The sequence below is a fragment of the Saccopteryx leptura genome, chromosome 3 (genome assembly GCF_036850995.1).
Source record: "Saccopteryx leptura isolate mSacLep1 chromosome 3, mSacLep1_pri_phased_curated, whole genome shotgun sequence".
Classification (NCBI taxonomy): Eukaryota; Metazoa; Chordata; class Mammalia; order Chiroptera; family Emballonuridae; genus Saccopteryx; species Saccopteryx leptura.
The window spans coordinates 121,218,025-121,242,050 of NC_089505.1; the positions used below are offsets into that span (position 1 = coordinate 121,218,025).

Consider the following 24,026-nt stretch of genomic DNA (forward strand, 5'->3'; position numbering starts at 1 on the left):
CTTATGGGGGCTCCTTTGTAGGTGATAACTTTTTTTTCTCTTTCAGCTTTTAATATTTTCTCTTTATCGCTTAGCTTTGGTATTTTAATTATGATGTGTCTTGGTGTAGGTTTCTTTGGGTTTCTTTTTAATGGAGTCCTCTGTGCTTCTTGGACTTGTGAGAGTTTCTCTTGCATTAATTTAGGGAAATTTTCAGCTATGATATGATTGAACAACATTTCTATTCCTTGTTCCTTTTCTTCTTCTTCAGGAACCCCTATGATGCGGATGTTATTTCTCTTCATGTTGTCACAGAGCTCTCTAAGAGTTTCCTCAGACTTTTTGAGTCTTTTCTCTTTTCTTCTCTGCTTTTATGCCCTCATTCCAGTTGTCCTCTAACTCGCTGATTCGATCCTCTGCTCTATCTATCCTGTTTTTAAGTTCTTCCATTGTGGTCTTTATTTCTGATATTGTATTTGTTATCTCTGACTGGTTCTTTTTTATACTTGCTATTTCTTTATTTAGGTTTTCATAATGACCATCTTTGTTGTTCTAAGATCCCTAAGCATCCTTACAATCATTATTTTGAACTCCGCATCTGGAAGTTTGATTATTTCCATATCACTCAGCTCATCTCTCAAAGGTGTCTCTTGTGGTTTCATTTGGATTGCACTCCTTTGTCTTTTCATCATGGTGTTTTATTTGTAGAGTTGGTTGAGTCTAGGCTTGGTGTTGTCTGCCTCCAGTTTTCAGTTGTGTTATTTCTAGGTCTTCTTGGGTTGGTATCAGCTATTATTTGTAATCCACTTTCGGATTTGGGCAGCTTTGAAGTCTTGATTTGTTTGTTTTCTTAACAGGTGATAGTCTTGTTAACTGATCTCAGCAGGGGGCTTCCTTGAAACTGTAATCAGGAATGCTGTGGGTGTAACCTGAGACGCTGAAGGTCTCTTCCACCAACTAATCTCACTGGGGGCAGGGTTTTTCTCAGCTTCAGTAGGGGGAGGTGTATCTCAGATCTCCATGGAGACCTGAGTTACTGCCCCTCCTCCCTACTTCTTGTTTTCAGCTGTGTCTTGTTGCGCTGATTGGAGCTGGATAGATGTCCGGAGATCTCTGATCTGGAAGCACTTCAGCTCTGTTTTGTGAAAGGTTCAGTCCCTCCCCCAGCTATGGCCGCCTCCAGCATGAATGAGTCAGCTTTCTTATTTTGTTTCTTGAATACTTTAGCCCCTCACAGTCTGTCCCTCTCCCTGTCCTTTCCACTTGGGAGATAAGCTGGTCTTTTCAACCCACCTTGCTCCCTGGTCACCAGGTAAGTGGCTGTGAGCAGTAGTTTCTTTTTCCTCTGTGAAATCCTCTCTGGGCTCTCAGCCTCACCCTCCCCCCCCTTCCGTTCCTGTAAGCAGAGGAGATTCAGGCACTCCTTACCAGGATTATTGTGGTTTCCTCTTTGCTCCTTGATTTTTGAGAGCTGTTCTTGTAGTTCAGTGTTGGTTTTTCATGCTGATTTTTCCTAAATTGATTTGTATTCCAGTTTGGTGTTGAGAGCTGGGTGTCTGTGCGTTTGCCTACTCCGCTGCCATCTTGGAGCTCCCTAGTACCCTTGTCACTTAGGAAATTACCAGCATTCTAGGAGCTTTGTGCTAGAAGCTATGTTCACCAATATATATACATTTCTACTATGTCATAGTATCTTTGTCAAACAAAATTGACTATAAACATGGTTTATTTTTGGATTCTGAATTCTATATAATTGGTCTATCCTTATGTCAATGCCACACTGTTTTAATTATTGTTACCTGATGGTAAGTTCTGAAATCAGGAAGCATGAGTTATCCTACTCTGTTCTTTTACAAGATCATTTAGACCACTCTGGATGCTTCCAGTTTCCATATAAATTTTAGCATCAGCTTGTCAGTATCTACACAGAAGCTAGGTATAATTCTGATAGGGATTGCATTGATCTGTAAACCAATTTGGGAAATATTACCTTCTAAACAATATTAAGTCCCCTGATACATGAAAATGGATGCTTTTCCAGTTATTTGAATCTTTTAAATTTCTTTCAAATAGTTTTTGTGGTTTTCAGAGTATATGTTTTACACTTAATTTGTTAAATTTGTTTTGAATGTGTTCTACTTGATAGTGATGGATGGAGTGCTTTTATTTTCTTTCAGATTGTTAATTGCCTTCATGATGTTTTAAAGTTTATATCCCTCTTACTGTCAATAAATTATTTTTTGTGTTTTAGAGCGGTCTATATCAGAGTTTTTCAGATTGGAGACGACTGATATATCAAGCTGGCTACTATTACCAACCATACCTATTAACCTTGTTTTTAACCCTTTATAGTCCTTTGATGATTCACCACTCAGAACAAGAAACAGATGAACTAATTTACATTGTAAAGTGTTTAGGTTCCAAAAAGAAAAGGTGTGTGTAGAGAAAATTTCCTATAAGACAAGAGACGTCATTCCTTGCTCTGTCCCAGCCGTGCTGGTCTTCTTGCTGTTCCTCAAAGGTGCCAGCACATTCCTTCCTCAGGGCTGGGGATATGCTCTTCTTTGGATGGAGTGCTCTTCTTGCACTTTATTCAGGCCTTTGAACAAATGTCACTTCCTCTGAGAGGCCTGCCCTTGACCCCTCACACTAAAAATAAAATAGGGCCTCCAATGCTCTCTATCCTCTGTTTTTATTATCATTGGACTTAACATTCTCTGACAATATATTATATACTCCTTTACTATATTCTCCCCTCGTCCCCTCTAGAACACAAAATCTGTGAGAGGAGGTTCACCACTATCAACCCAGTGATTGTCTCATAATAGGTGCTTAATAACTACTTGGTTGATTCCACACATATTAGGTGCTAAATAAATTTTTTATTCCAAGATCTATTGACTACAAAGAATAGACCAGGTAGATTGACACTTATTCAGTAGACCAGTGAATCTCGGCCAGTGTGTGGGACCCAGTGTGTTGTACGTAATCCAGGGAAAGTCTGTGTGGCTAAGTACAGGTAGTATGAGACTTGGGCTCCAGAGTTAAACCTGGGTTTGAATCTGTAGTACTAGTTGCAACTATACAACTTTGAACAGATTTAACTTCTCTAAGGCTCAATTTCCTTATCTATAAAATGGAGATAGCATATTGGCTTCATAGTGTTCTTAATGTAAAAATTAAAAAATATAAAACATGGAAACACTTGAAAGCACCCAGCTCAAACTAATGCTTGGTAAATGTTAGTTATTATTGTTTCTCTAGAGACTAAGCAATTTCAGAATATTTCTGAGCAATGCATACTAAATATGTGTATTATGTACTTTGAAATGTATTTAATGCTGCTGTGGATGAAAAAAATATATAAATTCACATATTACAATACTCACAAGAAATTTATGTCTTTTTTGTCTGGACAAGAGTTACTAAAAGTATAACCAAATGTTTGTGGCTGAGGGTGTCCAATATAATTTCTAACCTAAAGAGATAATCCTCATACTAGGCTATAATTTCTATAAGGGCAAAAACCTTGCCTGTCTTATATTTCTCTGCATCTCTATTGTTTGGTCTATATTATAGGCATTTAATAAATAGTCACCAATTTTTATTTTGCAAATGAATATTAGCATTGTTAGAAAACATTATCATCAGTGGGTGCTTGTCACTGACTTGTCTGTCAGAATGACAACAAAAAAAGGGTCTGCAGGAACTAGTTTCAACAGTCTCAATCTTTTAGGGGCCTTAAACTATCCAGGGAGTACTTCATGGATTAGAGGTGCTAGCTGATTATAGAGGAAATTAAGAGCCAAAGTTTTTCACCTTTTCTGAGGGTAAGAAATTAAGAGCCAAAGTTTTCCACCTTTTCTGAGGGTAAGAACAAATAATCACACAACAAATTCTGCATGCTTGGTCACACAGGAAGAACTTGCCAGCCTTAGGGTTTATTATGGATCACAATCTCCATGATTATGCTAAAATGTGCATCTAGGCACACCCAGACACACAACACAGGTCACATCAACTTCCCCCATCCCACTGTATACAAGAATCTGATATAAATGAATCTTATTATCAGTGATTTAGTGGTACTGTTTAAAGGAGCGGTTAGCAGTCTGCTTATCAGGCAAAGAACTTCATTTCTAATGGTAGTATTTTACTCTGATTTATAAATGTTGGTAGCTGTGATGTTTTTCTTTTTTGTTTGTTTTTTTTTGTTTAGTTTTGCAAATGAGTTTGTTTTTATTTCTATAATACAAAAACAGTGATTTGCTTCCATCTTTAACAACACTAAGTGCCATATTCTTGGGCATCAGGAAGGCCTAGATGGCAATATAACAGACATTAGAAGTAAACAGATTTGTTCAAAGCCAGAGCTTATATCCAAGAAAGGTGGTACCATATTATAGATATATTCCCTGTATCATGTCAGCACACAGCTGACACAGTTATCTGAACTAGAGTGAGAACATAGATTACATGCATCAAGCCACAGGAAATCCTGTATTTTACCTTATGCAGTAGAATTGACTTCTTCCTTTTTGACACCTTTCACTAATGTGAACTTTGGTCAAACACATGAGTCTTTCACATCAGATTGTGGCAACCGGGCTGACTTACGGTAGATAGGAATCACTGGTTAAAAGGAATGTTGTCAGTTGTCAGCATCGGGGAGAGATCAGATTGGCCATGACGCAGTTATTTCAAACACTCTGCTTTCCTATCTTTCTACTGATCAGCAGGGCAGCACAGTCATGGTTTGGCAGTTTATTTAGCGTGAGGAGGTGATGCTTGAATAAGGGCTGCACAGGGGCAGGTGGAGCAGCGTATGGGAAGAGATGGTGGTAGCTGACAGTTTCATACACCTGTAAAAATGAAACTTATACGGTTATATGGCAAAAGAACTAGATTTTTATTTTGTAGATGAAGTTGGTGCATCTTTAGAGAGAAACATTTCATATTAAGTTAGAAAAAAATTTACTCATCAATAATTAGAGAAAAAAAGAGAAAGAATGGTGAGCTTGATGGTGAGTCATGTCCAACCCGCTAATAGTTAGCTTACTTTTTCTTTTTTTAAAAAAATTCCATTTAGAAAATTAACTTTAACAGGGCAACATTGATCAATAAGAGTACATAAGTTTCAGGTGAACATTTCTATAGCATTTGAACTATTGGTTATGTTGTATACCCATCACCCAAAATCAAATCATTTTCTGTCACCTTATATTTGTCCCTCTTTACACCCTTCCCACCACCCTCTGCCCCCTCCCAATTCATTCAAATCCCCTTCCCCTTCCCCGAAGTTCCCTTTCCCCCTGGTAACTACTTCAAAGGAAAAAAATTCTTTTTCAACTTCCAGACACCACTCCTAATCCAAGTGTGTGCCCCTGGCGGATGAGGCTGGTTGTGAATTGCTTCCCTTCACTCCCTCAATTGAGAAAAAGCTCACAGTGCATATCATTTGACCATGGATTAGTCTGGGGATTCAACATATTTTATACTGAAAAAAGAAATGCACTATTCTTGTGTAGAACATTATACCCCAAGCTTCGAAATCCCAAGGAATACACGTTCACTCACTTTCAGAAAATATGTCAGTCTCCTCTGCCTGATGACCTTATCCAGGCTGTGAATTCAGCTCAGGTTGGTATGAGGGATGAGTCTGACTGGCTGGCATCTCTAATTTTCTTTACTTTTTCACTGCAGTTACTTCAGGATGGTGGTTTGGAGAAACTTGAGGACGTTATGGAAAAACACCCATGTGCCTTTCCTGTCTGGATTGGGCCCTTTCAAGCATTTTTCTACATCTATGACCCAGACTATGCCAAGACATTTCTGAATAGAACAGGTAAGGAAAGGAATGACTCTCAGGAACCTCATTTCCTAGCCGTGATATGCCCAACCCACAGGCATGGCTCTAAAGGAATTCTGAAGCAAAGATTAGTACTGGGTCTTTGAGGCACTAGAGGAGGTTTGAAGAGGCTTCCCACCAATCCTTAAAGTGATTCCCCACCCCACCCCCGTGCCCCAGTTCCTGTCTAGTTCAGCCCCCTATGGCCCTTTTAGGTCACTGTCTCTTAAAGCCCCATTGGCACCACCAGATCACCAGGGGCTTTCTTTGCCTCTTTTGGTTTTGTGAGTGCAGGGTCAGCGACACTCCCCACGCCAGCCCCTTTCCTGAGTGGAGTCTTCAGAGGGATTCAGAAGTAGCTGTGTCTGTGTGGGTTCAGTGTGTAACATGAATGCTAGATCATTACTCAGTCTGACCTCTTCACTGTGACCCAACACAGTTTTTGCTTTATCAACTGTGTAAATTAAGGTTTGATATTCAAAATTTTTTTAATTCAATGCATTGAGGTGACATTTTTAAATAAAATTACATAGGTTTTAGATGTACAATTCTATAGTATGTTATCTGTATATTATATTGTGTGTTCACCACCCCAAGTCAACTCTCCTTTGTCACCATTTATCGATGCTTTACCCTCTTCTACCTTTCCACCTTCCTTTCTAGCTTGTAATCATCTGACTGTTGTCTGTGTCTATGAAGTTTTTTTCTTTGCTTGATCCCCTCACCTTTTTCAACCAGCACTCAACCCCCTTCCCTCTGACAGCTGTTAGTCTGTTCTCCATATCTATGCGTCTATTTCTATTTCAGTTGTTAATTTATCTTGTTAGTTATATTCCACATATAAGTGAAATCATATAGTACTTTCTCTGACTGGAGTATTCACTTGGCATAATATTCTCCAGTTTTATGCATGCTGTTGCAAAAAGTAAAATTTCCTTCTTTTTTGTAGACAAGTAAGTAGTCTGTTGCATAAATGTACGACAGTTTTTTGTTTTGTTTTTTGTCCACTCACACATTATGGACACTTAGGCTGCTTTCAAATCTTGACTATACAAATAATGCTGCTTGAACATAGTGATACGTATGTATATTCTTCTGAATTAGTGTTTCAGGTTTCTTTGGATATTTTCCCAGAAGTGGAATTGCTGTGTCATAAGGCAGTTCCATTTTAATATTTTCAGGTAACCCTGTACTGCTTTTTTTTTTTCCAAGTCTAAGTAACTTTTATTTTTTTATAAATAATTTTTTATTAATGTTAATAGGTTGACATTGATAAATCAGGGTACATATATTCAAAGAAAACATGTCCAGGGTATATCTTGTCATTCAATTATGTTGCATACCCATCCCTGAAAGTCAGATTGTCCTCCGTCACCTTCTATCTAGTTTTCTTTGTGCCCCTCCCCTCCCCCTTCCCCTCTTCCTCCTTCCTGACCCCCCCCCCCAACCACCACACTCTTGTCAATGTCTCTTAGTCTTGTTTTTACATCCCACCAATGTATGGAATCGTATAGTTCTTGTTTTTTTCTGATTTACTTATTTCACTTCATATAATGTTATCAAGATCCCACCATTTTGTTGTAAATGATCCGACGTCATCATTTTTTATGGCCGAGTAGTGTATATGTGCCACATCTTCTTTATCCAGTCTTCTATTGAAGGGTTTTTTGGTTGTTTCCATGTCTTGGCCACTGTGAACAATGCTGCAATTAACATGGGGCTAATGTGTCTTTACGTATCAGTGTTTCTGAGTTTTTGGGGTATATACCCAGTAGAGGGATTGCTGGGTCAGAAGGTAGTTCTATTTTCAGTTTTTTAAGGAACCATCATACTTTCTTCCATAATGGTTGTACTACTTTGCATTCCCACCAACAGTGGACGAGGGTTCCTTTTTCTCCACAGCCTCTCCAACATTTGCTATTACCTGTCTTGTTGATAATAGCTAATCTAACAGGTGTGAGGTGGTATCTCATTGTAGTTTTGATTTGCATTTCTCTAATAACTAATGAAGATGAGCATCTTTTCATATATCTGTTGGCCATTTGTATTTCTTCCTGAGTGAAGTGTCTGTTTATGTCCTCTTCCCATTTTTTTATTGGAGTGTTTGTTTGTTTGTTGTTGAATTTTATGAGTTCTTTGTATATTTTAGATATTAGGCCCTTATCTGAGCTGTTGTTTGAAAATATCATTTCCCATTTCTTTGGCTGTCTGTTTATTTTGTTGTCAGTTTCTCTTGCTGAGCAAAAACTTTTTATTCTGATGTAGTCATTTATCTTTGCCTTCACTTCTCTTGCCTTTGGAGACAAATTCATAAAATGCTCTTTAAAGCCCAGGTCCATGAGTTTAGTACCTATGTCTTCTTCTATGTACTTTATTGTTTCAGGTCTTATATTTAGGTCTTGATCCATTTTGAATAATTTTAGTACAAGGGGACAAACTGTAGTCGAGTTTCATTCTTTTGCATGTGGTTTTCCAGTTTCCCTAGCACCATTTGTTGAAGAGGCTTTCTTTTCTCCACTGTATGTTGTTGGCCCCTTTATCGAAAATTATTTGACCATATATATGTGGTTTTATTTATGGACTTTCTATTCTGTTCCATTGGTCTGAGTGTCTGTTTTTCTGCCAATATCATGCTGTTTTGATTGTCGTGGCCCTATAATATAGTTTGAAGTCAGGTATTGTAATGCCCCCCAGCTTCATTCTTTTTCCTTAGGATTGCTTTGGCTATTCGGGGTTTTTTAGAGTTCCATATAAACCTGATGATTTTTCGTTCCATTTCTTTAAAAAATGTCATCGGTATTTTGATGGGAATTGCATTAAATTTATAAATTGCTTTGGGTAATATGGCCATTTTGATTATATTTATTCTTCCTACCCAAGAACAAGGAATATTTTTCCATCTCATTGTATCTTTTTCGATTTCCCTTAACAATGCTGTGTAGTTTTCATTATATAGGTCCTTTACAGTCTTTGTTATGTTTATTCCTAGGTATTTTATTTTTTTTGTTGCAATCGTGAAGGGGATTTTTTTTAGTTCGTTTTCTAATATTTCATTGTTGGCATATAGAAAGGCTATGGACTTTTGTATATTAATTTTGTATCCTGCGACCTTACTGTATTGGTTTATTGTTTCTAGTAATCTTTTTGTGGAGTCTTTGGGTTTTCAATGTATAGGATTATAGCATCTGCAAAAAGTGATACCTTTACTTCTTCTTTTCTGATATGGATGCCTTTTATTTCTTTCTCTTGTCTGATTGCTCTGGCCAGAACTTCTAGCACCACATTAAATAAGAGTGGAGAGAGTGGACAACCCTGTCTTGTTCCTGATTTAAGGGGGAAAGTCCTCACTTTTATGCCATTTAATATGATGTTGGCTGATGGGTTATCAAATATAGCCTTTATCATGTTGAGATATTTTCCTTCTATACCCATTTTGTTGAGAGTCTTAAACATAAAGTTGTGTTGTATTTTATCAAATGCCTTTTCTGCATCTATTGATAAGATCATGTGGTTTTTGTTCTTTGTTTTGTTGATATGGTGTATTATGTTAACAGTTTTACGTATGTTGAACCATCCTTGAGATTCTGGGATGAATCCCACTTGATCATAATGTTTTATTTTTTTAATATGTTGTTGTATTTGATTTGCTATTATTTTGTTTAGTATTTTAGCATCTGTATTCATTAGAGATATTGGTCTGTAGTTTTATTTGTGCTGTCCTTGTCAGGTTTCAGTATGAGGGTTATGTTGGCCTCATAAAATGTGTTTGAAAGTATTGCTTTTTCAATTTTTGGAAGGCTTTGAGTAGAATAGGAACCAAGTCTTCTTTGAATGTTTGATAGAATTCACTAGTATAACCGTCTGGGCCTGGACTTTTATTTTGGAGGAGGTTTTTAATAGTTTTTTCTATTTCTTCCCTGCTAATTGGTCTGTTTAGGCTTTCTACTTCTTCTTGTCTCAGTCTAGGAAGGTTGTTTTGTTCTAGGAATTTATCCATTTCTTCTAGATTGTTGAATTTAGTGGCATATAGTTTTTCATAGTATTCTACAATAATTCTTTGTATATCTAGATATCTGTGGTGATTTCTCCTCTTTCATTTTGGATTTTATTTATATGAGTCCTTTCTCTTTTTTTCTTGGTGAGTCTTGCCAAGGATTTGTCAATTTTGTTGATCTTTTAAAAAAACCAGCTCCTTGTTTTATTACTTTTTTCTATAGTTTTTCTGTTCTCTATTTCATTTATTTCTGCTCTGATTTTTATTATCTCCTTTCTTCTGCTTGTTTTGGGTTCTTTTTGTTCTTCTTTTTCTAATTCCTTAAGGTGTGAACTTAAGTGGTTTACTTGGGCTCTCTCTTATTTGTTCATATAGGCCTGAAATTATATGAACTTCCCTCTTATTACTGCTTCTGCTGCATCCCAGAGATTCTGATATGTTGTATTGTCATTTTCATTTGTCTGTATATATCTTTTGATCTCTGTGCTTATTTCTTCTTTGACCCATTCATTTTTTAAAAAGTATGTTGTTAGCTTCCACATTTTTGTGGGTTTTCCCCCCTCTTTTTTGCAGTTGAATTCTAGTTTCAAGGCTTTATGATTAGAAAATATGCTTGGTACAATTTCGATTTTTCTGAATTTGCTGATTTTTTTTTTGTGGCCCAACATATGGTCAATTCTTGAGAATGTTCCATGTACACTAAAGAACAATGTATACTCTGCCTCTTTGGGATGAAGTGTCCTGTAGATGTGTATCATATCCAGTTGCTCTAGTGTCTTGTTTAATGCCAATATATCTTTATTGATTTTCTGTTTGATGAACGATCTCGGGCCGTCAGCGGTGTATTGAGGTCTCCAAGTATGATTGTATTTTTGTCAGTTTTTTTTTTTAGGTCAATAAGTAGCTGTCTTATATATTTTGGTGCTCCTTGGTTTGGTGCATATATATCAAAGATTGTTATGTGCCGGGGTCCAGCCCCGGGGGGGGATCCAGGGGTCCCACAGGAAGAGATGGCGTCGGCAAAATCGAGTGAGAGAGCCGAATTCTTTTCTTTCTCTTTATTCTCTAGTTAGCATTTACTGCCAGGCATCTCCCTCAATGGCTGGTCTAACATTACTTTTTATGCACACACACTAAGTTACAATCACATGGTATTTTGAATACATCATTGTTTTAGTTTCACTATGGTTACATATTTTTAGGTAACAATTAATTCATATCTATAAGCTACAAGTCAGGTGGTAAGTTATTCAAAGTACAGTTATACAATAGTAATAATAATATTGGTACAAACTTCTAAAAGATTAGTACTAATTAATAACTCTATTTTACTCTTGTTGTGAGTCAAGGGCACAGAAAGATATAGCAGACTAAATCATCAAGGACTAGCAGAGGACCACCGCTTGCTCAGGCAAATAGCCTTGAGTTCATGTAGTGTCCTAATTCTTTTCTCACAAGACTACAAAAGGCTTGCTATTAAGAAACTGACATAGTATAAAGAGTAATTTTTACTTAAAGATACATAGAGTGCACCTGCAAGATAGCTAGTAGCAACATAATATCAGAAGGCATTAGTTGCTATTGCTGCTATGAATCCCACCACATTCCTCTCCTTATTCTTGGAAAATGCAAAAATCTCATGAGAATGTTTTACTGAGAAAAGCCCAGCAACTGTCTTCAGTGACAAAACAAGTCTTTTAACAAAACATTCTTTACTAGCCAGCTGCACTCCTATCCAAGGCCACGCAACAGGCCACTCTACTACACTTTACCTAAGATTCTAATGTCTAGTTAAACTTTATTTATTTACTATATTCATATACTAGCTAAGTTCTAACTTTATTCTTTCTAACATGATTAATAAGAAGAAATTCTCCTACAAACTTAACCCTTTATGAGGGATATCATGGCCAGCCTCTTATGTTTATGAGCCCAGTTCAAGGGGCTTACAGGCTTTTCTGTGGAACTTACACCTTCTGTCTCATTTCCAAAGAAATTACTACAAATCTACAGGGAAAGTACGGTACTATTATCCCTGTGCCATAAATAATAGCACACACCCAGAAAAGGGGGGAATATAATGCCAGATTAATTCAAAAGATTAAAGGGGGGAGTATCGTTGTGCCTTTCCTTTGCGGTGACTTTGTCAACCCGCAGCTGTTGGTCTTACTGCGGTGACTCTATCTTCTTTTGCTGTGACTTTGTCAACCAGCAGTTGTGGATCTTCTCCTGCTGTGACCTAGTTAGCCAGCATTAGTGGATCGGCTCCCGACAGTTATGTCTTCTTGATTCAGTGTCCCCTTAATCATTATGAAATGACCATTTTTGTCTCTGAGTACTTTTGCTGTCTTGTAGTCAGCATTATTAGATATGAGTATTGCTACACCTGCTTTTTTTTTTGGGATGTTATGTGCTTGGAGTATTGTTTTCCAGCCTTTCACTTTGAATTTGTTTTTATCCTTGTTGCTTAGATATGTTTGTAGGCAGCATACAGTTAGATTTTCTTTATTAATCGATTCTGCTACTGTCTTTTTATTGGTGAGTTTAATCCATTTACATTTAGTGTGATTATTGACACTTGTGGGTTCCCTATTGCCATTTTCTAAATTGCTTTCTGTTAGTTTTGTATCTTGTGTGATTCTTCTCTTTTGTTTTTCTATCATTTGTCATTTTTACTGCTTTGTACCATGGCTGCACCAATCTGCATTGTCACCAACAGTGCATGAGGATTTCCTTTTCTCCTCATCTTTACCAATACTTATTCTTTGTTGTTTTATTGATGATAGTCACTCTGCAAAGTGTGAAATGATACCTGATTGTGGTTTTAATTTGCAATTTACTGATGATTAATGACCTTAAGCATCTTCTCTATAGCTAATATTTATCATTATTCCCTCTTTGGAGTATTTCTATTCAGATCTTTTGCCCATTTCTTAATTGGTTTGTTTTATTTTTTGATGTTGAGTTTTATAAGTTCCTTATGAGTTTTGGATAGTAAGCCTTTATTGGATGCATCATTGGTGAATATATTCTTGCATTCAATGGCTTGTCTTTTTATTTTGTTGATAATTTCCTTCCCTGTGCAAAAACTTTTCAGTTTAATGTAGTCTAATTTGTTTTTTTCTTCATTTGTTTCCCTTGTCTGAGGTAATATATATAAAAAATATTACTACAAGAAATGTCTGAGATTTTACTGCCTATTTTCTTCTAGGATTGTTATGATCTTCAGTTTAATATTTCAGTCTTTAATCCATTTTGAGTTTATTCCTGTGAATGGCATAAAAAGGTGGTCTAGTTTCCATTTTTTTGTACATATCTGTCCAATATTCCAACACCATTAATTGAATAGCATCTTTACTCTATTGCATATTTTTTTCCCCTTTCTCAAATATGAAATGCCTATAAAGGTGTGGGTTTATTTTTGGGTTCTCTATTCTGTCCATTGATCTATATGTTTACTCTTATGCCAGTACCATGCTGTTTTTACTATGGTTTTTAGTACAGTTTGATATTAAGTAGCATGATTTCTCCAACTTTGTTCTTTCTCAAAAGAGCTGTGGCTATTCAGGATCTTTTGTAATTCCATATAAATTTATGAAATATTTGTCCTAGTTTGGTGAAATAGGTCATTGTACCTTGATAGGAATTGCATTTAATCTATAGATTGCTATGGGTAACAGAGACATTTTAATGAAGTTAATTCTTCCTATCCATGAACATGATAGATGCTTTTACTTATTTATATCTTGTTTAACTTCTTTCTTTGGACTCTTACAATTTTATTTTATTTATTTATTTTTTTGTGACAGAAACAGAGAGAGACAGAGAGAGGGACAGATAGGGACAGACAAAAAGAAAGGGAGAGATGAGAAGCATCAATTCTTCATTGCAGCTCCTTAGTTGTTCACTCACTGACTGTTTTCTCATATGTGCCTTGACCAGGGGGCTACAGCAGAGCCCTTGCTCAAGCCAGCAACCTTGGGCTCAAGCCAGCAACCTTGGGCTTAATAGCCAGTAACCTTTGGGCTCAAGCCAGCAACCATGGGGTCATGTCTATGTTCCCACACTTAAGCCAGTGACCCCGCACTCAAAATGGTTAGTCTGCGCTCAAGCTGTGGACCTCAGGGTTTTGAACCTGGGTCCTCTGTGTCCCAGTCTGATGCTCTATCCATTGATCCACTGCCTGATCAGGCTTTACAATTTTCTGAGTACAAGTCTTTAACATCTTTGGTTAATTTTATTCCTAGGTATTTTATTCTTCTTGAAGCAATTGAGAATGGGATTGGTTTGTTAGTTTCCCTTTATGATGATGGTTCATTATTGGTGTAAAAAATGCAGTTGATTTCTGGATATTTATTTTGTATCCTGCTACTTCACTCAATTAATTTATGACTTCTAGCAGTTTTTGGTGGAGTCTTTAGTCAAGGACAAGAGCTCTCTATCTACAGTATTATGTCATCTGCAATTACTGATAGTTTTACTTCTCCTTTTCCAATATAAATGCCTTTAGTTTCTTCTACTTGTCTGATTGCTATGCCTAGGACATCCAGTATATACTATTTTGAATGAGCATGGCAAAAGCAGACATCCCTGTCTTAGTCTCAATCTTAAATAATGCTCAAAGTTTTTTCCCATTGAATATGATGTTAGTTGTGGATTTGTCATATATGACCTTTATTATGTTGAGAAGTGTTCCTTTTATTCCTACTTTGCTGAGTTTTTATCATAAATGGGTTCTAGATGTTATCAAATGCCTTTTTTTGCATATACTGATATGATCATGTGATTTTTCTCCTTCATATTGTTTATGTGGTGTGTCACGTTGGTTGGTTTGTGGATATTGTACCAATGTTGCATCCTCGGAATAAATACTACTTGATCATGGTGTGCGACCTCTTTACTATATATATTGCTGGATCCAGTTGGCTTATATTTTGTTGAGGATTTTAGGATCTATGTTTATCAGGGATATTGGCCTTTAATTTCCTTTCTTTGTATTGTCTTTATCGGGTTTTGGAATTAAGATAATTCTGGCCTTGTATAATGAGTTTAAGAGTTTCTCCTCCTCTTAACTTTATGGAATAGTTTGATAACAATAACTGTTATTTCTCCTTTGAATGTTTGGTAAAATTCTCTGGTGAAGCAATGAAGTCCAAGACTTTTGTTTGTTAGGAGTTTATTGTTATTATTATTATTATTATTGTTGCTTCAATTTCACTAGTTGTAATCTGTCTATTTAGATTCTCTGATTCTTCCTCATACAATAGGGAAAGACTCATGCAAAGAGAGAAGGCTGGCAGCTACTGAGGGATAGAGGGAAATGGAGGGAGGAATAGAGGGAAAAGGGACAAAAATGCATATGAACATGGACAACAGTGTAGTAAATGTTGGGGTGCAGAGAGGTGTAGGTGAGTATAGGGGGGATAAATGGTGGTGGACTAAGACTTAACGTGGGGAGTAGAGAGATGTGTTGTAGAATTGGGCACCTGAAACCTATAATTATAACTAGTGTCACCTTAATATATTTAATTTTAGAAAAGTTTAGAAGATTGTATGTTTTTAGGAATTTATCCATTTCACCTAGATTGTCCAATTTGTTGGCATATAGTTGTCAAATTTTTCTTCCCTGTGCCGTTGTCTCCATTACTCTTAGCAAAATAAATAAGACAGACTATTTCGTGTTTCCCATTCCCCCAGTTCTCTTGGATTGGTGTTATGTTTACCTCTTCAAGGACAAGAGCTGTATAACACCTCCACATTAAAATTCATGAAACTGTCAGACCTATGGTGGCACAGTGGATAAAATGTCTACCTGGAATGCTGAGGTCAAAGCCTCAGACTTGCCATCAAGGCACACAGGAGAAGCAGCTATGAGTTGATGCTTCCTTCTTCTCCCCACAACCTCTCTCTCTTTTTCTAAATCTTTAAAAATTTTCTAAAAATTTTCACGAGAACTCCAAGAATCATTTTTACCTTGTTTTCCAGTGTTTCTCTCACCCTTGTGTGTAATAGGTAATTTATTTTCAAAATCATTTGATATCTTATCCCAACTTCTATTTTGGAAACTTTGTAACCTGTCGGTAATCTCTGTGTCTGATTTAGGAATGGGAAATGAGGAAAACATCTGGGTTTGTGTACCTGTCTGCTTCATGAGGCTTGCTGTTATCTGATTCCTGAACAAAGACTTGTTATCCTCCCCACAATCCCCACACCTGTCAAGGGCTGCAGGGAATGAGCCCTGGGTTCCCTTTTGCTGACTATTTGTAGTTAATTCAGGCAAACGAGAAACTTCACCAACTTTGGTAATTTTCATCTAATGCTGTGTTTTGTTTTCTCTGCTCAAATCTGCAGATCCCAAGTCCAAGTACCTGTACAAATTTATCATTCCATTTATCGGTATGTATGTTCAAATGAGAAGGGTATCCCACTCTCTTGCTAGAGGTGTCCTTTCTGTAATAGGGTCTTCCAAAGAAGCTCAAAGCAGAATTCAAACACATTAACAGTATGGTCCATTCTACACTGTACATTATCTAGGGGGAAGGCCAAGACAGAGTGCTAAGATTAGCACAGCACAACTTCCTGGAAACCTTCCTTGTCCATTTCTCTTCTGACATCTCATTCTCAAAGCAGCTTATGTATGTATCTATCCTGTTTTCGTCTTTAAAATTGCAGCCTCACCATCCATAGCCTTTATTTTATCCTTCTTCTCTCTTGTTTTCTTGCTCCTTCCCTTTCTTTTTGGAGTTTCTTTATTTTCATATGCAAACCAGTAAACTTTAGCTCCAAAGTACAGTTTGAAAATATTCCATGAGCAGATATATTAAGACTGTTAATCATATAATTGATATTTATGTTAGACAAGAAAGGAATTAAGTGAAACAATATAAGTTTTGGATTTAGAGCTACTTGGATTTAAATTGTGCCCCTGCCTGACTAGTTGAATGTGGTCTTGGGGAAGTCAATTAATCTCTCTAAACTTCTGTTTCCTCATCTTTGAAATGAGGAAGACAGTTATATCTACAGACTGTTATGAAGATTAAATGAAAGATGGATTTTCGGCACTGAGTGCAATGGCTATCACTGTACCAGTGTTCAGCCATGTGTTGCAAGACCAGTGTGTTGGAAGCCATTCATGATTGATGATAATTATATATTGATAAGCTTTAAGGTTCTTTTAAAACAAAATATTTTATGGCATCCTCAGTAACAGAAGATTTTGCGGTATTAGCTTTGATGAGTGTTTCCAGTTTATATCATTTGTGGGTGTGAAGCACAGACTAAGGCTCAAGGAGGAGATATCTGGAGACATAGTAGATATTCTTGTCCAGTTCCTTGTGAATTCTGTGTTCACAATATAGATCATGGATTGGTTTGGAATGAGGTAAGATTAATATTTGCTGTATTTCTACTGTCAGCTAGAGACCAAGTTAGGAGCCTTTTACATACACCTTCATTTAATCAGCACAGCAACACAGTGAAGTAGATATTTATTATCACACTTAATCATTGACAAAACCAAACCTCGACCCTGGCTGGTTGGCTCCGTGGTAGAGCATTGACCCGGTGTATGAATGTTATGGGTTCGATTCCCAGCCAGGGCACACAGGAGAAATCACTATCTGCTTCTGCACCCCTCCCCCTCTTACTTCTCTCTCCTCTATCTCTAGCTCTCCTTCTCCCCTCCCGCAGCCAGGGCTCTATTTGAGCGAGTTGGCTCCAGGCATTGAGGATGGCTCCATCGCCTCTGCCTAAGGTGCTAAAAAATGACCCTGATTGCTACAGAGCAAGGGCCCCAGATTCACCCCCTAGCAGAGGTCCCCAAACTTTTTACACAGGGGGCCAGTTCACTGTCCCTCAGATCGTTGGAGGGCCGCCACATACAGTGCTCCTCTCATTGACCACCAATGAAAGAGATACCCCTTCTGGAAGTGCGGCGGGGCCGGATAAATGGCCTCGGGGCCACATGCGGCCCACTGGCCGTAGTTTGGGGATGCCTGCCCTAGTGGGTTTGCTGGGTGGATCCTGGTCAGGGCACACATGGGAGTTTGTCTCTGTCTTTGTCTCCCCTTTTCTCAATAAAAAAAAAGGAAGAAGAAAGAAAACCAAGCCTCAGGAAGTTTAAGAGACCTACTCAATTATTATACTTTCTAAAATAGAATTTTTCTATCAATGCTAAATACATTTATCCCAGATGTAAGCATCAAAACGAGATCTCCTTGATCTTAATATATGAACACTACTTTGTTATTCCCCTATGTCATGACTGTCGTGGTCACCCCAGGGTGTCTGTTTCTCACCTCTCTTTCATCATCTCATATAATCAAATGCTTTTGGGCCTCTTATTTTTCAAGGAGAAGGACTACTGAGTCTAAATGGACCCAAGTGGTTCCAGCACCGACGCCTAATAACTCCTGTGTTCCATTTTAATATCTTGAAATCCTACATCAATGTAATGGCCCAGTCTGTGAATGTAATGCTGGTAAGTGAAGGGATAAAAGTGTTCTGATATGTTGCAAAATACTTCCAACAGGGAATGTATTAGACATATGTTTAGTGGATAGTAAAAGTCAAAGGGGGATGATTTCTAGAAACTGACCAATGTACAAGTACCCACTAAGCATAAGTGTCTATTTAAGCCTTTGCTATGTTTTGGGGGATGATAAAAAAATTATATACATATATAGATCGGGTTTCTGTCTTAGATATATTGTGAGATTCTATGGCAATAAATAAAAGTAGTAAGATTCAAATCGTAAATATTGTATGTGGGGCAAGGAAACCTGGAGCAGCTATCATAGCTTCAGATTTAGAGAAGACTCAAAATTATCATGAAATCTGGGCTGGACTTGAATATGTGGATAATATGGAGGAGGGAATTTAGGCAGAGTGAGTTAGCATGAACAAAGGTTTGGGAGTGAAATGGCTTTGCCTGATGGCCATAAGTAATCTGACAAATGAGAAGTATCTACATTATTTTTTTAAATTTTTATTTTATTTATTCATTTTTAGAGAGGAGAGAGAGAGGGAGAGAGAGAGAGGAGAGAGAGACAGAGAGAGAGAAGAGGGGAGGAGCTGGAAGCATCAACTCCCATATGTGCCTTGACCAGGCAAGCCCAGGGTTTTGAACCGGCGACCTCAGCATTTCCAGGTCGACGCTTTATCCACTGCGCCACCACAGGTCAGGCCGAGAAGTATCTACATTAAAGTCACAGATGCGTGTTTCCTCTTGTGGATAATGAAGGAGTGAAATATCGTTAGGAATTTATCTGCACCTTTTCAAAGGTACAGCAGGATGTTGCAGAGGAATGTTCCTAGGGGTACTCCCTGATTTATATATGAGTTCTATTCCAAAAATACACTTGTATATGATAAAATTTTAAATTGCACTTATTTAAAAATCAGACAAGTAATGCATTAATACAGGTTCATCATAAACACTTCTAACACAACAAATGAAGCCAGGGTTTTTTTCCAACTTCATCTGCAAGCCTATCCTGTTCCCCAAGAGAAAACCACTGACTGGCTGGGTTCTCAGCCAGGCTCACAGAGGTAAATTTAACCTCAAGTCCGCTGGGCCTCCGGTGAAAGTAAGTACTGGTGCGAGTCATGGAGGCAGAGAGCTTGCGGTGCAGGTTAGAGTGAAAGGGGGCGTGATCTTCTGATTCTGGAGCTGTTTAGCTTTACAGACGGTTGCCTATCAGCCAGTGGTGGTATTTGAGTTTATCATCATGTCAATAAACCATTTCTGTCTCCCTCACTTCTCGGTCCCACATTTCCCTGAAATTCCTCTCATAGCTCTTTCTTCTGATGAGTTATGCCAATGTGCCTGCGGCTTTGAGCTTCCCTTTTGCTCTCATTTCTTCTAAACTCACTTTTGTACTCAGTAAAACTTACATAATTTAGGGCGAAAGCAATTGACTAAACGGTTGACACTTTAAAAATATCTTCTGATTTTTTATTTACAGCCTCCAAATCCTTAGCACTTAGCTATATAGGCAGAGGTGCTCAACAAATGTCAGTGATCCAAACTTAAATACTTGGGTTTATTTGGATTTTTATTTTAATCCAAGTTTACCTTAAGTGTGGTTGTGGTGTTTGAGGGTAGTGATGGGGTAGGGTGTCTAACAGTTTAGGGACTGAAGATGCAGGAAGCCCTGAAAAGACACCTAGTAATTATGGGTCTCGTATCAGATTATCTGTTTTACTGGAACTCTGACCTGTTTTAAAGTAGAGTTATGGTAATAACTAAAAGGTCAACAATACTTAATTCAGTCATTTACTGGATACCTGGTTTGTTCCATGCTCTTTGTCACCTAGCTGGGTGCCAAGTAAACATTAAGCTTATTTGCTTGTGTGACTTTTTTCTCCTGCTAAATCAGGGTTGTCTCCCCAACATCATAAGGGCAGGGTCAGGGAGAAGACGTTATTAAAAGCAGTTGATGGTGACGTTGTTGATCTTGACTTCCTGTGCAGGGTAAATGGGAGAAGATTTGTGGTACTCAGGATACACCTGTGGAGGTCTTTGAGGACATCATCTTGATGAGCCTGGACACACTCATGAAATGTACTTTCAGTCGGGAGACCAACTGCCAGATAAACAGGTCGGTGACAGGAGGGCAATAAGGACATTTGCTTACCATTACCTAAGTCACTTATTGAACTATTATCCCCACTTTCTCTCTAGCACCCATGATCATTATGTAAAATCGATATCTGAAGCCCGAAAGATCATCATTTCCCGCTTGTGCAGTTTCTTATTTCACCATGACATAATTTTCAAATTCAGCCCTGCGGGATGCTGCTCCCAGAAGATAAGCAACAATCTGAATCAGTATACAGGTATTTCTTGGGTTTGGGTTGCCCAAATGCATACATTGTCATAACCGTATTATGTCTGTATATTGGAGTAGGGCTCAGTGTGAAAAGAGAACAAACTCTTGTTCTTAATGGAGCTTTTATATGGATGCTGGTAGATGAAATACAAGTCCTTTAGAAGAGTTTGCTACATTCGTAGTAGTGGTCTTATAAGAAGTTTTCAACATATTATATAATTTTTATTATGCATAATTATTATTAACACAAACATAACGTAAGTGAGCACTTAATATTTCAAAGCATAAATTCCATTTCGCTTTTTACAGTGTGATTGCAGTAATAACAAAAAATGAAAAATATTGATGCAGCATAGGAATGAGTAGAGGAACAGAATAAATGTGGACATACACTCAAAAGAAGGGGGAAATGGGTATAAAGTTTTAGTTATGGAAGATGAATAAGTTCTAGAGAGCTACTCTACAACATAGTGCCTGAAATTACCAATAATGTATTATACATTTAAAGTTGTGTTACGTGTACAGTATCATACTACCTGATTTCAAATTATACTACAGAAGCATGATAATCAAAACAGTGTGTTACCTGACCAGGTGGTGGCGCAGTGGATAGAGCGTTGGACTGGGATGTGGAAGGACCCAGGTTCGAGACCCTGAGGTCGCCAGCATGAGCGCAGGCTCATCTGACTTGAGCAAAAAGCTCACCAGCTTGGACCCAGAGTCACTGGCTCCAGCAAGGGGTTACTCAGTCTGCTGAAGGCCCGTGGTCAAGGCACATATGAGAAAGCAATCAATGAACAACTAAGAAGTGGCAACGCGCAGCGAAAAACTAATTGATGTTTCTCATCTCTCTCCGTTCCTGTCTGTCTGTCCCTGTCTATCCCTCTCTCTGACTCTCTCTCTGTCTCTGTAAAACAAACAAACAAAACAAAAACAAAAAAAACCCAGTATGTTATTGGCAGAAAAATAGATCATGAAACAATGGAACAGAATTGCGAGCCCAGAAATAAAACCACATATGTATGGACAAATAGTTTTCAACAAAGGAGCCAAAAATACACAATGGAGAAAAGAAAGCCTCCTCAATAAATGGTGCTGGGAAAACTGGAAAGCCACATGCAAAAGAATGAAACTCATTTATAGTTTATCCCCTGCACAAAAATTAATTTAAAATGGATCAAAAACCTAAACATAAGATCAGAAACAATAAATTACATAGAAGAAAACATAAGTACTACATAAGTACTAAACTCATAGACCTTGGCCATATTGAACAATTTATGAAATTGACACCAAAGGTAAGGGTTAAGTAAAGGCAAAAATAAATGACTGAGACTATATCAAACTCAGTAGCTTCTGCATAACAACAACAACAAAACAATATACAGCCAACCAAATGGGAGATGATATTTATAAACAACTCTGATAAGAGGTTTTTTTTTTGATTTTTTTTTTAAAGTTTTAAGTTTTTGGTTTTTTTATTTTATTTATTCATTTTTAGAGAGGAGAGAGAGAGGAAGAGAGAGAAACAGAGAGAGAGAAGGAGGGAGGAAGGAGCTGGAAGCATCAACTCCCATATGTGCCTTGACCAGGCAAGCCCAGGGTTTCGAACCAGCAACCTCAGCATTTCCAGGTCGACGCTTTATCCACTGCGCCACCACAGGTCAGGCCTGATAAGAGGTTTAATATCCAAAATATATAAAGAACTCACAAAGCTCAGCAACAAACAAGCAAACAATCCAATTAAAAAAAGTGGAGAGAACCTGAACAGACACCTCTCCCAAGAAGACATACTAACGGCCAACAGAGGCCCTGCTGGCTGGCTTAGTGGATAGAGCATCAGCCCAGCATGTGGATGTCCCTGGTTCAATCCCTGGTCAAAGCACACATGAGTAGCGACCATTTGCTTCTTTTCCCCTCCCTCTCCACCTTTTCTCTCTCTTATCCTCTTACAGTTAATAGCTTGATTGGTTCAAGCATCAGCCTCAGATGGGGTTCAGGTGGGGTTTGCGAGGTGGATTCAGGTTGGGGCACATGCGGGAGTCTATCTCTCTGTCTGCCCTCCTCATTTGAAAACTAACAAACAGACAAACAAAAAAACTAAAGGCCAACAGATATGTGAAAAGATGCTCATCTTTGCTATTAGAGAAATGCAAACCAAAACTACAATGAGATACCACTTCACACCTGTTAGATTGGCTATTATCGCCAAGACAGGTAATAACAAGTGTTGGAGAGGCTGTGGAGAAAAAGAAACCCTCATTTACTAATGGTGGGAAGGCAAATTAGTACAATCATTATGGAAGCAAGTATGATTCCTCAAAAAAATTAAAAATAGTACTACTGTATGACCTAGCAATCCCTCTACTAAGTATCTACCCAAAAAGCTTGAAAACATTGGTACATAAAGATACATGTACACTCAAGTTCATCACAACATTGTTCAGTGGCCAAGACATGGAAACAACCAGTGTCCTTTGATAGAGAATTAGATAAAGAAGATGTGGCATATATATATACAATGGAATACTACTCAGCCATAAGAAATGATGATATATTGCCTTTTACAACAACATCGATGGACCTTGAGAACATTATACTGAGTCAAATAGGTAAATCAGAAAAAGCTAAGAACTATATGATTTCACTCATTGGTGGGATATAAATACTGAGACTCATGGACATAGATTACAGTGAAGTGGTTACTAGGGGGGAGGAGGTTGTGGGGCAGGAAGGTGAGGGGAGGGGAGCACAGAGGGACAAATATAAGGTGATACAAAATGAGTTGATTTTGGGTGATGGGTACACAACATATGTAATCAATAGTTCAAATGCTATAGAAATGTGTACCTGAAACCTATGTATTCTTATTGATCAATGTCACCCCCTTGAATTTAATTTTTTATTTTTTTTATTTTTTATTGTTTTTTTTTTAATAATTTTATTTTTTTTTATTGGGGTGACATCAATAAATCAGGATACATATATTCAAAGATAACAAGTCCAGGTTATCTTGTCGTTCAATTATGTTGCATACCCATCACCCAAAGTCAGATTGTCCTCTGTCACCTTTTATCTAGTTTTCTTTGTGCCCCTCCCCCTCCCCCTTTCCCTCACCCTTTCCCCCTCCCCCCCTAACCACCACACTCTTACCAATGTCTCTTAGTTTCACTTTTATGTCCCACCTACGTATGGAATAATGCAGTTCCTGTTTTTTTCTGATTTACTTATTTCGCTTCGTATCATGTTATCAAGATCCCACCATTTTGCTGTAAATGTTCCGATGTCATCATTTCTTATGGCTGAGTAGTATTCCATAGTGTATATGTGCCACATCTTCTTTATCCAGGCATCTATTGATGGACTTTTTGGT

The 24,026-nt window shown here is 37.7% G+C and overlaps 1 protein-coding gene across 2 annotated transcripts in view; it reads left to right on the forward strand.

Moving 5' to 3' along the window:
- Positions 1-24,026, forward strand: part of LOC136400107 (cytochrome P450 4X1-like) — a 72,732-nt gene that overhangs the window by 17,451 nt on the left and 31,255 nt on the right. Inside the window, exons 2-6 of one of the 2 annotated variants that reach the window (XM_066376203.1) lie at positions 5,683-5,824; positions 16,173-16,217; positions 18,173-18,300; positions 20,295-20,422; positions 20,506-20,660. In XM_066376203.1, the coding sequence (XP_066232300.1) occupies positions 5,683-5,824; positions 16,173-16,217; positions 18,173-18,300; positions 20,295-20,422; positions 20,506-20,660 (598 nt within the window). The remainder of the gene's footprint in view (positions 1-5,682; positions 5,825-16,172; positions 16,218-18,172; positions 18,301-20,294; positions 20,423-20,505; positions 20,661-24,026) is intronic. The other variant, XM_066376204.1, reaches the window with a different exon arrangement.